Source organism: Strigops habroptila, chromosome 6 (assembly GCF_004027225.2).
Source record: "Strigops habroptila isolate Jane chromosome 6, bStrHab1.2.pri, whole genome shotgun sequence".
In the NCBI taxonomy this organism is placed as follows: Eukaryota; Metazoa; Chordata; class Aves; order Psittaciformes; family Psittacidae; genus Strigops; species Strigops habroptila.
In genome coordinates, this window is record NC_044282.2 from 41,505,577 (window position 1) to 41,518,756 (window position 13,180).

At 39.7% G+C, this 13,180-nt stretch overlaps 1 protein-coding gene across 5 annotated transcripts in view; it reads right to left on the reverse strand.

Annotated features, from left to right (window-relative positions):
• Window positions 1-6,178: 6,178 nt before the first annotated feature.
• Window positions 6,179-13,180, reverse strand: part of ARHGEF10 (Rho guanine nucleotide exchange factor 10) — a 115,011-nt gene continuing 108,009 nt past the window's right edge. For 4 of the 5 annotated variants that reach the window (XM_030489810.1, XM_030489807.1, XM_030489808.1 and 1 more), the window contains 2 exons: window positions 12,062-12,184; window positions 9,645-10,159 (listed from right to left, as the gene is read on the reverse strand). In XM_030489810.1, coding sequence (XP_030345670.1) covers window positions 9,645-10,159; window positions 12,062-12,184 — 638 coding nt within the window. Of the gene's footprint in view, window positions 10,160-12,061; window positions 12,185-13,180 lie in introns of all 5 variants that reach the window. The other variant, XM_030489806.1, reaches the window with a different exon arrangement.

The following is a 13,180-nucleotide window of genomic DNA, read 5'->3' on the forward strand; positions in this document are numbered from 1 at the left end:
ATGATTTCACAGATCTATTAAAGCCTGCCAGAAATAACTCTTCTCTCCTGACATCAGGAACTAATCTTCCTGCTGTTCCATGTTACTTTAAATACTATATATTTCAAGATGACACTGAAATTAGGCAACTGATACAGGGCTGGGAAATTATTTTCACTTTAAAAATCCCTGTTGTTCTATTCCTCTGTGGAGGATCGTGGCCCCTTGAGGTGCCTGACTTCTGTTCAGCAGAACACTGACTGCTGAGAGTTATGTGACTGTGGCAGCAGTATCATATCTGAGACCATTTGAGATTGTTCTGACTCATGCTTTCTGAATATATGATGATTTTCAGCACAGCCAGATTTGCTTAGCTCCTCTTCAGGTTTAACTGGCACATTGCATTTCAGTCTGTGCGCACATGAAGGTGTCTGAGCTACAGTTTCTGGAGAGGATTGAAAATCAGTGGTGAGTAAGAAGGAGCATACTGTGTGTTTAGAGACCGTGCTTGCCCCTATGGCTGGAGCCAGTAAAAGACCTACACAGAATCCAAGCTCCATGGATGTGCTAGCCTGAGAAGTCAGGTAGCACTCAGCTGTTGCAGACTTTATCCTCTGCCCTTACTGAACACTGCCAGAAGCAGACTGGGTAAAATGACCTCAGTTCTGTTTTTTTAAGGTTTAACTTTGGGCGGTGATTCCCTAGCTTTGTGAGCCTCAGTCTGCTCTCCTCCCTCTTAAGTTTCTTTCTGGTACCCTATGTACCTTTGTCATCAAGCCTTTAAGTGAAAATACATAAAGTTGCTGACCTCTTAGCACAACTTTTGCAAAATACTGCTGCTCTGTGGATCATAAGGCTGGGAAACCTCCCATGGTGGATAAGGCTGCTCATCGACTAGCCTTTCAGTTCTCAGTAGAACTGGAGATGATGCTAAAAACTGGTATACCTACTGTAGAAATCATCTCAGTTCTAGTTGTTTAGCTTCCCTACTTAACTTGAGTTCCCTGAGGCTCCATTTATAATTAATGTAGAGGAATAACCCTGTCTGGAGGGCAATTTTCTCACTGATCTTGGCTTATCTGAGGATGAGGTGAATCATCCTTTGGTATTCCTTGTTTCTCTCCATTAGCTGTAGTCAGACTGGTACAGATACAGACAGGTGTAGAATGATTGTCCCAATGTAGAAGAGAGCCTGTTCCAAAGAAATCAGGTATCACACAGCTTACATGATACATAATTTGGTGCCTGTCATGCATTTCTGTAGCCCAGCCAACATGAAAAATATTCAGAGGGACTGATTGCCTGTAACTGCTGCTACTGGTCATCAGGACTTGCTGAGATACCTGTGTTCTGCAAGGGGCAATTAGCCAGGAGCAACAACAGTAAAGCGGTGAGCACAGTGAGGTGAGTAAAAGCAGGAAGGGGAGTGTTTTCTTTGTCCCAGAAACCCTAGTTCCTGCCCAGTCACATACAGCCCATCCTGTCTGTCTCTCACATGCCAGCAGAAGTGCTCAATAATAAAAAGGGAATACAGTTTGGAACAAAAGAATTTTATAGGATGTTTCTCTGGTAAAAGAAAAATAGTAAAATCCAGATGAAGAAATATGAATAGCAGTGTGTCTTCATCTTACACACCTTTCTGTCTGTTCAATCTACATCAGGCAAAACAAAAGATTTTCAATTTCGGCTTCCTAGAAGATGTCAGATTGTGATGTCTCTAGTGCCGAAATGGGCAGTAGAGCTCAATGCCATTCTCATGATAGGAACACCAAATGGCATCCCAAGCCAGAGAGATGTACATCTGCTCAGTGCTTAGCAGGGTGCTGCTCTTCTTGGGAGACTTCTTCTTCCTCCCACTGGCTGCAGTAGCAGCTGCATTGCTGCAATTCCCAGCTCTGAGGCTGTCATGCAGGCCTGGGCTGCCTGGTAGCTGGAGCAAATGCTCTGCTCCTTAGCCAGCAGGCCACATGAAAAATGAATCAGCCCAGTCTCAGGGGGTTGACTCTTGGCAAGTGAAGCTACAGAATTTCTCATTTAAAGTTAGGAATCATTTAACAAAATTGTTATTTCACCTAGATGAAACAATCCATATCCTATGGACCAAGAGGCTTTAAACCTTCATAGATAACGGGCTCGGAGCATAGCTCACACAGGCATGTGCAGGGTAGCTTTTACAAGTAGGCAAGGTAGAACCCTGCCGGTAGTGTACCTGTGGCAGCATGGAGCTGAGCATGGCGCCATGCTCAGTTATTTACCCAGGTAATTAGATGGGCTTTGCAGCCTTCACTCACCACTCATTGTGGGCACATGTCCAGCACACGAGGTAGGACTGGTGTTCCTACACAGTCTAGACTTGCTGCTGGTGTCTATGCAGGTGCACAGCTTTTGGTAGGCTATTCTTTTGTGGTTTAGATTGGCACAAGGATGTCTTGGAAAAATAAACATTGCAGCATCAAAATTCTGAAACTGGCGTAAGTGAAACTCAGTAGTATTCTGCCTGTGCATACCAGACTATCAGACACATAGTGACAGTAGCTGGTGTCAGTGGTCCCTGCAGGACCCGGAGCTCAGGTTCATGGCCAGAAGCCAAAATACAAAAACAAAACAAAGAGAAAAGAAAACCTAACTCATTTTGCTCATCCTGTGTTTGACAGCTGAACACTCCTATGTGAAATGCTTCTTGGTATTATAACACAACAGCCTCAAGTATTGTTTTGATGCTATTGCTGCACAGACAAAATGCTTATTGTATTTCTGCTAAGCAGCCAAAGATGCCTAAAATACTTATTTGCAATATGAAAACCATATATGCTGTAGGCATGTTATGCAGTCTATGTTGTATATGTCCAATGCTGACCCCAGCTGATCTGCCTTTGTGCATTAGTTTTCACACATCCCTGTAATATACCCAAGTAGCAGAATTGAATGAAAAGGGCTGGTTGCATCAGTGGGGTTATCAAACTTGTAACAGATAATAAAATCCCAAGAATTTGAAGAAGAGAATGAAAGCCAACCCTTACTCTGTACAGTGCTCTGAGATTATCCAGCCATAACCAGCCGTGGGTTGTCCTACCACCTGTCTCGTCAACATGCATCTATGACTATGAATTGTAAGCAAAACACCTTGTCATCAGTACATTTCTCCCAGAATACTGGTATGACAATGAGACCTCCTCGTGTATGGGTGTAGGCTATAACCAGCTTTGTGTGCCCAGACAGCAGGGTTTGTGCAGGGCAGGGACTGGCACATGGATCCCACCCGATAGAGCCTCAGGATATGTGTCAGGAACATTCCAAGTGCTCTTGAGTTCAGCAGTGTAGATGCAGCTTAAGTTAACTGATGGTGTCAGTTGCTTGTGATCAGGATTAAGGGCATCACAGACTGCTCCGAGCAACATCGCAGAGAAGTTGTTGTGCTCACAAATCTTGGCTGAACTAGGAGTAATCCTCATTAATGCATGCAGTCTGTCCTACCCAACTCTCCAAAAAACAAACAAACAAACAACAAACCTCTTCAGTAAGGAAACATTAAAAAAGCGTTTAGTGCAGTCTGACAAGCATGTTCTGCAACTTGAAATGCACACAGAAAGAACAAGCCAGAAAAGCCCAGAGGAAACAACTTCTACCCTTTGCTTTGGAAGTCATGAGTCAACACATTTTTTTGTGCCAACATTCAAGGCAACCCTGATGCTCAAGCTGAAACCCATAGAACTTCTCTCCAATGTGGTATAATAGAAAGCAAAATGAAAATTCTATAACTCTATAGCTAAGCTGTAAATGGTTTCTTGAATTCAAAACCTTTCTTTTTATCTGCATTTGAGCATGTAAATGTACAGATTTCAGTGGAAATTAGGTACTTTGGTGCTTGAGGAAACTTTGCTGGAGGCTCACTTGAATCTTTTGCTGTCAAGATACTCCTTAAATCGGATTTCCAATGAATTCTTACAATGATTTCAGCTCCCCCAAGGTGTGCCAATTTTAATCCTAGGTGTTCTTGCTCATCTTCCAGGTTGGGACACACATTAATAATAACTATGATTATCCCTGGAGTATAATACACAACACAAGAACTTGCAGTTCTGCCTGTTTTGCTGGAGGAAAAAAAAAATCCTTTTGAACACCTTTGAAGGTCATGCTGTGAAAGCCTAAGTGCCTTTACAATGTGGTTGATGGAGCTTGGCCAACGCACTTGAAGTGCTTTCGGTCATACATTGACATTGTTGCATTTCAAATGGAGGCACACAGTAAATCCTCATTTGCCTAGGAAATTTTCAGAACCTTTCATCTGAAGCTGCTTCAGTGTTGCTATTTTGATTCTTTGTTTTAGGAGGCAAAAAGTGTTTCTGGCAGTTCGGTCGCAGGCATGCCTTTCAGGAAAAATGCTAGGATCAAGTAAGCACAAGTACAAGGCAGCAGCATATCAACTAATTATGAAAAGATATTGAGCTGGATTTCTTAAATCAATAGCAGCTGGATCTTGCAGTGTGCATGCTGCATTTGTGAGGAAATGGGATGTAGATTCTACATGCAACTGTAAATAAATCAGAATTTTGAGCTGTGGCATGGTGCATGCTACTGAACCATCACGAAGTAACAATGAGACTCCTCATCTCAACCACTGGCACATGTATGTATGGGTGTCAAGTCTATGCTAGTACATATTTCTGTCTCCTGATTGTAAGAGACTGGTCTCAAGTTCTAGACTGCTGGCAACCTTCCCATATGAAGTAGGTTGTATGGATTCATGTCAGGCCACATCAGCATGAAGACGCCAGAGGCGTCTTGTGCAAGTAGGACCACACATTTTACATCCATGTAGTTAATCAGTACCCAAAATATCCCAGATAAGCAGCCTTGTCAGTGCTGTCTGGTGGAAGCTGCCCAGGCCAGGCTCAGGTCCAGAGAGCCAACTACTGACTATGATCAAAGATCAGTGCCCAAGCTGCTGCCCTGCTCCTGGCCAGTTCACTAGCACAGTTTCAACGACCATGCATACAGGATGCCAGCAAGGAGGAGGCAGTTTAAAGGGCTAATCATGGGTTTAAAGAGCAGTAGTGGCTTTAATCTGTGTGCTTTTACAGAGTCATCATGCAGTTTCAAGTCAGGCAAACACTCTTCAACTCAGCTTCTTCCCAGCTACAGATGATATTAATCTGCCTAACAGGACTATTATGTGAAGTATTATTACTATGAATATATGTAAAGCAATCTAAAAATACTGTATCAACTCCATGGTATCACTCATTGCAATACAGATGAACCCTTACAGAACCCTCCATTATAGCTGCACCTTTCAAACCACAGATTTTTCTCACCAAATGCATTTTACAAAAAACTATTTGTCTTTATGTGCTCAGAAAATTAAATAGGATAGAAGGGAGATGAACACTGAAGTTTAAGCACAGCAGCACAATTCAGGAAACCCTTCTCAATACTCAGTCTTCTCTCCAAGGGGCAATGTTTAGCTCTCAGCCTCAAACCCATAACTAATGAGCAGTAAATTCCCTGTGGGACAGAATCTACCTTCAGATGCATGAACATACAGTATCCTGCACTCATGTGATCTGGCGTTTTTCAGAACCATATATTGAACATACGTGGTATAAGAATGGGAGCAAAAAGGCAGGCTTCAGTAGCAACCAAGCAGCTCTCAGTAATTCTTGTTTATTTATAATAGTGCAGGTACACACAAAAAAGGCTATTGCCAACTCTGATGTATACAAGTCTCAGTATTTAAACGCAATAATGGGGTACTGTATATATCCTTTAGGGCAGATTAATTAGAAAGAATTGCCAGTTAGCAACTGAAAATTAATTATTTCCTCTGTTAACACTTTGCTCTGCTACACTCATTTGGAATATTAATTCCTCTCATTTTTATGCACCATGCATGCTGCCCAAGTGCTGATGCATACTCCATGTAGACAGCATAGTAGAAATTCTACTGCTTAAACATTATTTGGGTCCACTGTTACACAGGTCAAACTTATTCTAAGAGACTGCATCATTTTGAGAAATTCCATTTGCTGGTGTTTAAATTGTAGAAACTAAAAACCTAAAAAGATACATCCTTGTTGTCCTAATCACATACCCTGTTTTCCCTTTCATGAGTCCATTAATATGTATATTATTCATTAATGCATGCCACAAATTCTAACCTCCTAGTTAAAACGATGACCCAAGAAATGTACTTCTGAAGTTAATTTTTATCACATTTTTTATTAAACATTTCTCTCAGTTTATACTTTGAACATAAATACACAAGTTTCATGGCTCATCTTATAAAAGACACTGCTATGTGTTAGAAAACATATATAGATATCATAGTGGTTACACTTGCTCCCCTCTTTTGCTAGTATTTTCCATAACTTCTGTTTATCTAGAAAAGCAGTATCGGAAAGCAAAATCCTATCTGGCAGCACAGTCTACGACAGCTATAAAGACTATTTGCCAGCTGTAAGAGAAACTTTGGTTCCTGCCTGTTTCCATAACAAGGTAACACCAGTTAGCTGTGTATCAGAAAACAAACATTGCACCTTGTGCTCAGTTAGTTAACTAAAAATCTAATCCATGTGAATGTACATTTATAAAGATATACAGCTTCTTTTTTGCTTTACAGGTTAGTAAGATAAACAGATACGTATTTTCAAATGGTATAATGTAAATGAGGGACCCAGTTCTGCTCTTACTGAAGTCACACTGGCAACACTGTGATGTACTTTTGGAAGAGCAGATTTGTACTTTGTTTCTGCTGTGTTACTGATAAAACTGAAGAAAACTACATTTCAGCCAGAAGATAGGATGAATTTCACTTTAAAACTCTCATGTGTTACTCCTAGCAGATCCTGTAATAATGCCATGCATGGATTTCCAGTTGAATGTATGGTGGACTCTGCTTACTGCTCCTAGTGATAAAGATCCACACGAGAGTAGTCCTGAAGGCACAGATGCGGAATCCCATGTCCAAGAATCATGCACAAAAAAACCTGTGGTCTTTTTACTGCAGTGTAGCAAAGGGATACTAGATTATATATGCTGTATACGCAGAAGAATCTTTTAACTTGTTTTTCAATATATATACATTAAACTGTACAAGGTAGTACTTCCACACAGTGGGCAAAGAGCAGCTCCCAGGGCCACAGCTATGGAAGAGTGTAGAAAATGCAACTGGCCTTGATCCCTCAAGCTGGGCAAGCCCAGGCAGTAAGCCAGGGAGAAGAGGAAAAGTTTGGGGAAATGTTGCCAGCTGCCTGGCTTAGAGGCACTCTGCCCTATGTATATTTTTTTTGTTGCACCAGGACTCATGCCAATCCTAAGCCCATGCTAATGCTGACAATACCCAACTGAAGTTGCAAGATACACAGCAAATGACACAGAATAAAAACACATAACAGTAATGAACACCCTAAGCCTACAATCCCATCTGTAACAAGTGTCCTTCATGACTCCTTGAAATTTGTGCTATTATGGCTCAAGAAACCTGTTCTCATAGGAATGTAGGGTGTGGGCAAAACCTTTGAGAAGAAACTGGGGTGCTGATCTGATATTTGAAATGCCCATTTTGGTGGCACCTAGAAGGCAATGACTGACTGAGCTGGCATTCCCTCTGTCCCATGTACTAGCTGGCAGGTGACAGGAAGACCTGACCTTACTCTGGTGTTCTGTCAAACTTAGTAAATCAGCCCATCCACCAATTTTGGGGTCACCTTGGTAGAGGCTTGCTTTTTAGACCAAACAGGCTGAAAATTTAAGATATACACAAATCTGCTGCAAAATAAAGAAAATAAATTTCAGCAACATTTAAAAAAACACTGTTTTGAAAAAAAAAAAACAACCCCAACAAACCCAAACAAAACCCAAACCCTAATCCAACCAAAACTTTATCTCAGATCAAACACAATAATTCAGTCTCTAGTACTGTTTACCTTGAACTGTAACGTGCTGGGAAACACTCTAATTATGGTTGATGCTGATTTAAACTAGGCAGATTGAAACAAAACACGGTGGAACCAAGGAGTTTGTGTTAGAAGTAGCAGAAGTTATTTCAATGGTACCAAATAACTTTCCTTAATGGGATATGGAATAATTATGGTACCAAAGCAGCGAGAAGTGTTACTTGATTCTACTCGCTGCATACACCTGACAAATGTTCTGCTTCAGATATATTTAATTTGCATTTTACTGAACTGATGGACAGTATTGGAGTTCTTAACATATTCAAAGGAAACTTAATCATCCTAATTTTCTCTGCATTTTTCAGTCTATTGATGGGGGAAAAGGATGTTCCCAGTGACTCAATTCAATATGTTTTATGTATTAAATATATTTTGACTGCAGGATGTGTCTCATCACATCTTTGTGAGCTGAAGGCTTTGTCTTGTATTTCACAAGTGCAGTCACTAGCGCAAAAAGCAATGGCAGCAGGAATCCCAAATTCAGAGTTTCTTTTGGAAACACACCGATTCATTAAGAAATGACAATTAGGTCTCTCTTTAGCACTCAGGCCTCTAACACTACTAAAGCAACTGCTTGCCCAACTGAGTGAGTGAAGCTGTGCATGCTATTTTCACAATATCCATTTACGTGACCATGTTTTGCTGAAACTCTGGCTGGAAAGAGGTGACCACCACTCAGATATGACCATATCTCTGCTGTTGTGCTGTGACATTATTTGACCGGTGTTTGCCTGAGGACACAGCACAAATCAACTGATGTAGGGTCTACACCTACAGTGATTACCCTGCACTTCCTATAGATATTCCAATAGTATCTTTCTCTCCAGTTAACAATTTCATTATTAATTTACTGGATGTGCATCCACCTTAAAAATGGCATAGTCTGTGTCTAGCTTTGGTACTGAGTTTCCGGGGGAGAATGTCTTAACAGCACTACGATGCACAGCTATCCTGTACCTGTATTTTCTGTTTTCCCTAAGCCATAGCATCCTTTGAACTTTCTCTGTGTAATGAAGGCGAGTCACAGACACATTGCACCTACCAAGAAGATGAATGCATTTTGTACTGCAACATTTTTAATAATACTGAGCATTAGAAATATTATTAATAATTAAAATCTATTTTCTATGTTGAAATAAACAAATACCGATCAATTAATAACTGCTTTTGTCCAGACCAAACTCTGGCTTGTGATACAATGTTACAAACTATTCTAGTAATTACCAAATTAATATTAGCTTGTATTAGACTATTCACTGTTTTAAAATATTTGCTAATTTGTTAAAATCTACAGTCCATGCAATATGCCAAATTGCAAAAAGAAACAGCTGATTTACATCAGCAAAACCCAGCATGAGACATGGCATGTGTTCCTTGCCTTCCCTAAGTGCTATAGAACATAATTATGATATTTATAAATGTGAATATAAATAAGGTAGAGATTCTAAAACCATTTAAAAGTGTCTAACAGATCCTTTTTGTTCTAAGTATCAAGGACAGCATCAATGCCTGAACATTTTTCAATACCCTAATACTGCAGAACATTATAAATATATGAAGACTCTCTTGCAACTCTTAATCCTGTGATCACAGCCTACTGAAATTGCTCCCAGGTGCATGAAGTCTATCCATTTGGGTCCTAAGCTGGCATCTGCTGTAGAAGGATATCAGAATTTTTTAATAGCAGAAGGTGTCTTGGATTTAGTTCAGTTAGATATTTAATAGTGGGATTTGCCAGACCATTACTGAAGACACTAGTTCATCTTGTCGCTGCTGCTTGATCTTCTTGTTCACTCTTCTGTGTCCTTGGCCACCAGAAATGACTAATACTGAACTTGCTTTCATTTTTTTGTATCTCTGTCTTTTACTTTTAAATGAGATATTTTGATCTTTCAAAAGCTCATAAATGTTACTGTCTTCTGGCCTATGTTCTAGGGAACTTGATCTGTGAGACAAAGTAAGGGATCCAGAAGATGATGACAAGTCACTTTTTTGTGCAATGGATCCTACTGAACCCCCCAGCCAAATTGCAGTGTCATGGGTGTTACTAAGGGAAGAGCCTGGTCTTTCATTGTGCAGAATGTTCTTTTGGTCATCGTCTTTAGGTTCTGAGCCAGGAGGCAGGCTGTTCCGCAATTTGTTTCTGTTCTTCTTGTTTATAGATGCAGCTGTTACAAGAAACTTGACTGGGCCGTTGTGTGCATGATATGACACTATTCCTCTTCCTGGAGCCAAAAGAAAAAGACAATTAAAGAACATTATTTTAGCACAGTGTTTCACCATGATTAATAAAACTTGCTCAGAATAGCATAAGTCTTCAAACTCTATTCTATCATCTAGTCTGTCTTTTGCCTTATGTGTACACAATTTACAGGAAAAAGAAAAATAATTACAAAAAAGTAATCTAATGTAGCACAAGTGATTTAGGACTGTACTAATAAATCACCTGAAACACGGCGTTATAAATTTTAGTTGACTTACCTTTGTGCTCTGTTCTCACAAATGTAACACTGAGTTTTCTCCGGTAATTGTGTTTTTCAATTAACCCTCTTGTACCTCTGTACCTCTCCAGAATAGAGAGGAACACCCATTTCACTGTAACAGACTCCTCCACACTATACAGCAGGAATTAGAACTCATCCTCTGAATGGTTGTCTCGTTACCATGGCAGATTCATAAGGAAATGACCAATCAATTATTTTTCCCCCTTTTTTTGAAAAAAGTATTTAAACAGTGGGATGTTTGTGGTACAAGGAAGATTTACACTGTGCAAATCATTAGAATGTATGAAAAAACAAATTGTGTACGGCCAAATTCAGAAGCTACAGCAATATCAGTATGTGTGGCTTTTACAGCAAAAAAGAAGGGGGAAAAAAAGTGGTATTCTACAAAATAGCTACAATATGGAAAAGAGCTAGGCTATCAAAGGGAAAAACCCACAACCCTACAAATCACTCTGTCCATCCCTAACTCCCTAATGCATTCCAGAATGTAATAAAACATATCCTGCTTTTATAGAAAGTGCAATGATATAAAGATGAATTATCACTATTGGAAGCAGAACTGGAAAGTCACAATTTTTCAGTTCAACTTCCAAATACAGTATCAAAGACTACAAAAATAGATCTCTAAATGTAACATTGCTGGATCTGTGAAATCTGACAAATCTTGATCCAAAATAAATGCAAGAACATACAGATGATATAAACCACAATAATGAAAACAGAAAATGGAAGAATGAGAGATGTTCTGATTCCACAACTATGAATTTTCTTGTATTGCATTTATTTTCACCTTGCATAGGTTCCACAGTTATCCTGTGTCATACTGGATTATGGCTGCGTATTTTGCTGAATACAGAGGATTTAGTTTTCATTTTGCAAAGTTACATAAGCTCCCTCCCTTCCCAAGGAAGTTGCAAACAGCTTGCCTCAGAATCTGCCAGCTTCCCTCCACAGTGCAGAAGCTCGAGCAGAACTGTGAACCCAAACCATCCGAAACACTGGGGCAAAGCCCCTACTAAACATACTTCTAAAATCTTGTTCTCCTAGTACCTTAAATATTTGCAAAGTGATACAGCAGTATTCATGCATTTGTATTTCAAATGGGGTAACACGAAAGTAACTCAACTTTCCAAAACACGAAGATCTTGATAATTGTCATAAAAATGAAAGATATATTCTCATATATTCCAGGTCTCCTGTTTGGGGAGAAAGAGCATCAAACCAATTTACTGAATAAACAGTCAGACAACACACTATGTTTTCAGCATCTACGTCTCTAAACCTAATTAATCTATTTTCCCCAATTCTGGAAGAAAGATTGCTTGCATTCTCTTCTCATCCCCATATATTGGACTGTACTCCATCAGGATTAATGCCTATCCTATTCTTATGCCCTAAAGAAAAACAGTTGTCCCGGCTCAAACAACTGAGACAAAACTAGACAAGTCTCTGGATATACCGTAAAGCTCAGGAAGAACAACAGATATAATTTCATCAGAAAGCTTAGATATATATCTAAACAATGCGGACAATTTGGCAGGTTCGCTTAAACTACTGACAGAAGAGAAAATAAATCTTCAGTATGAAACCACTGGACTTGATCTGTTTGAAAATTTCACTCACCGGTTACTTTGGGAATCCCCTGCAAGCGTGGCACTGGTAACGCTACTATTATACCCAGGTTTGTTCCAACCATCAATAAGCCATGGCACACCAGGAGGCTGGTCACAGAAACACGTTGCTGCCCTGCAGAGTTCAGGAAGTGCTTTGTTACTGTAGAGCAATCATCTTTGCCTAGATCAAAGTCACTTCAGACACACACAGAATCAGCTGTATCTTCTCATTCAGCAAAGCACTCATCAAAAAGGCAAATACTTTGCTGGATTGTGGTATTAAAACTTTACATACATGACAATTTAAATACTATTAAACTTCTGAAACATTCTATCTTAAATCTCTAAACCACAGTATCTAAAAGTAGACATAGATTATCTTTACAAATATGCTTTTATGAATAGACTGTGTTTGTATATTCTCAGTAATAAAACTGAAAGGCATTTCACTTCACAGTACTCAACAATATGTTGCCATAACACACTATACTCAAGACTCAAACCTGCTCACAATTACTCTTTTCTCCTAGTTCTTATTCTGTGAAACTGTACCAGAAGTGCTGCATCCCCCTGTTTGAGTTTGGGTCCCCCATACAAGAATGGCATTGGCATATTGGAAGAGGCCCAGTGGAAGGCAACCAAGATGAGGAGAGTGGAGCAGAGTGTACAAAGAGAGGTTAAAAGAAATGCTGTCTGCACCTATGTGATGGAAGGGTGCCCAGAAGACAGAGTCAGATTCCATTCAGATGTGCACAGTGATCAGATAAGACGGATCAAATTTGGAATGTCGGAAATTTGGACTGTAAGTAGGGAAAAGCTTCATCATAAGGGTGGTCAAACACTGCAACAGGTTGCTCAGAGGTTGTGGAATCTCCATCCTAGCCAAAGATATTCAAAATTTGGCTGGACAAGTCCTTGAACAACCAGACCTAATCAGGCCTGCTTCAAGAAGGATGGATAAGATGAACCCCAGAGTAATTTCCAATCAAAATTGTTCTATGATTCTAAGATTTTCTACAATGTGTAGAATTTATAGGATTGTTATTTTCCTAATGAAAACAAAGTTTTTGCTTGCAATGCTTACTAAATATGTTTGATTCAGTTTAGACAGATTTTCAAAATGGCCGTG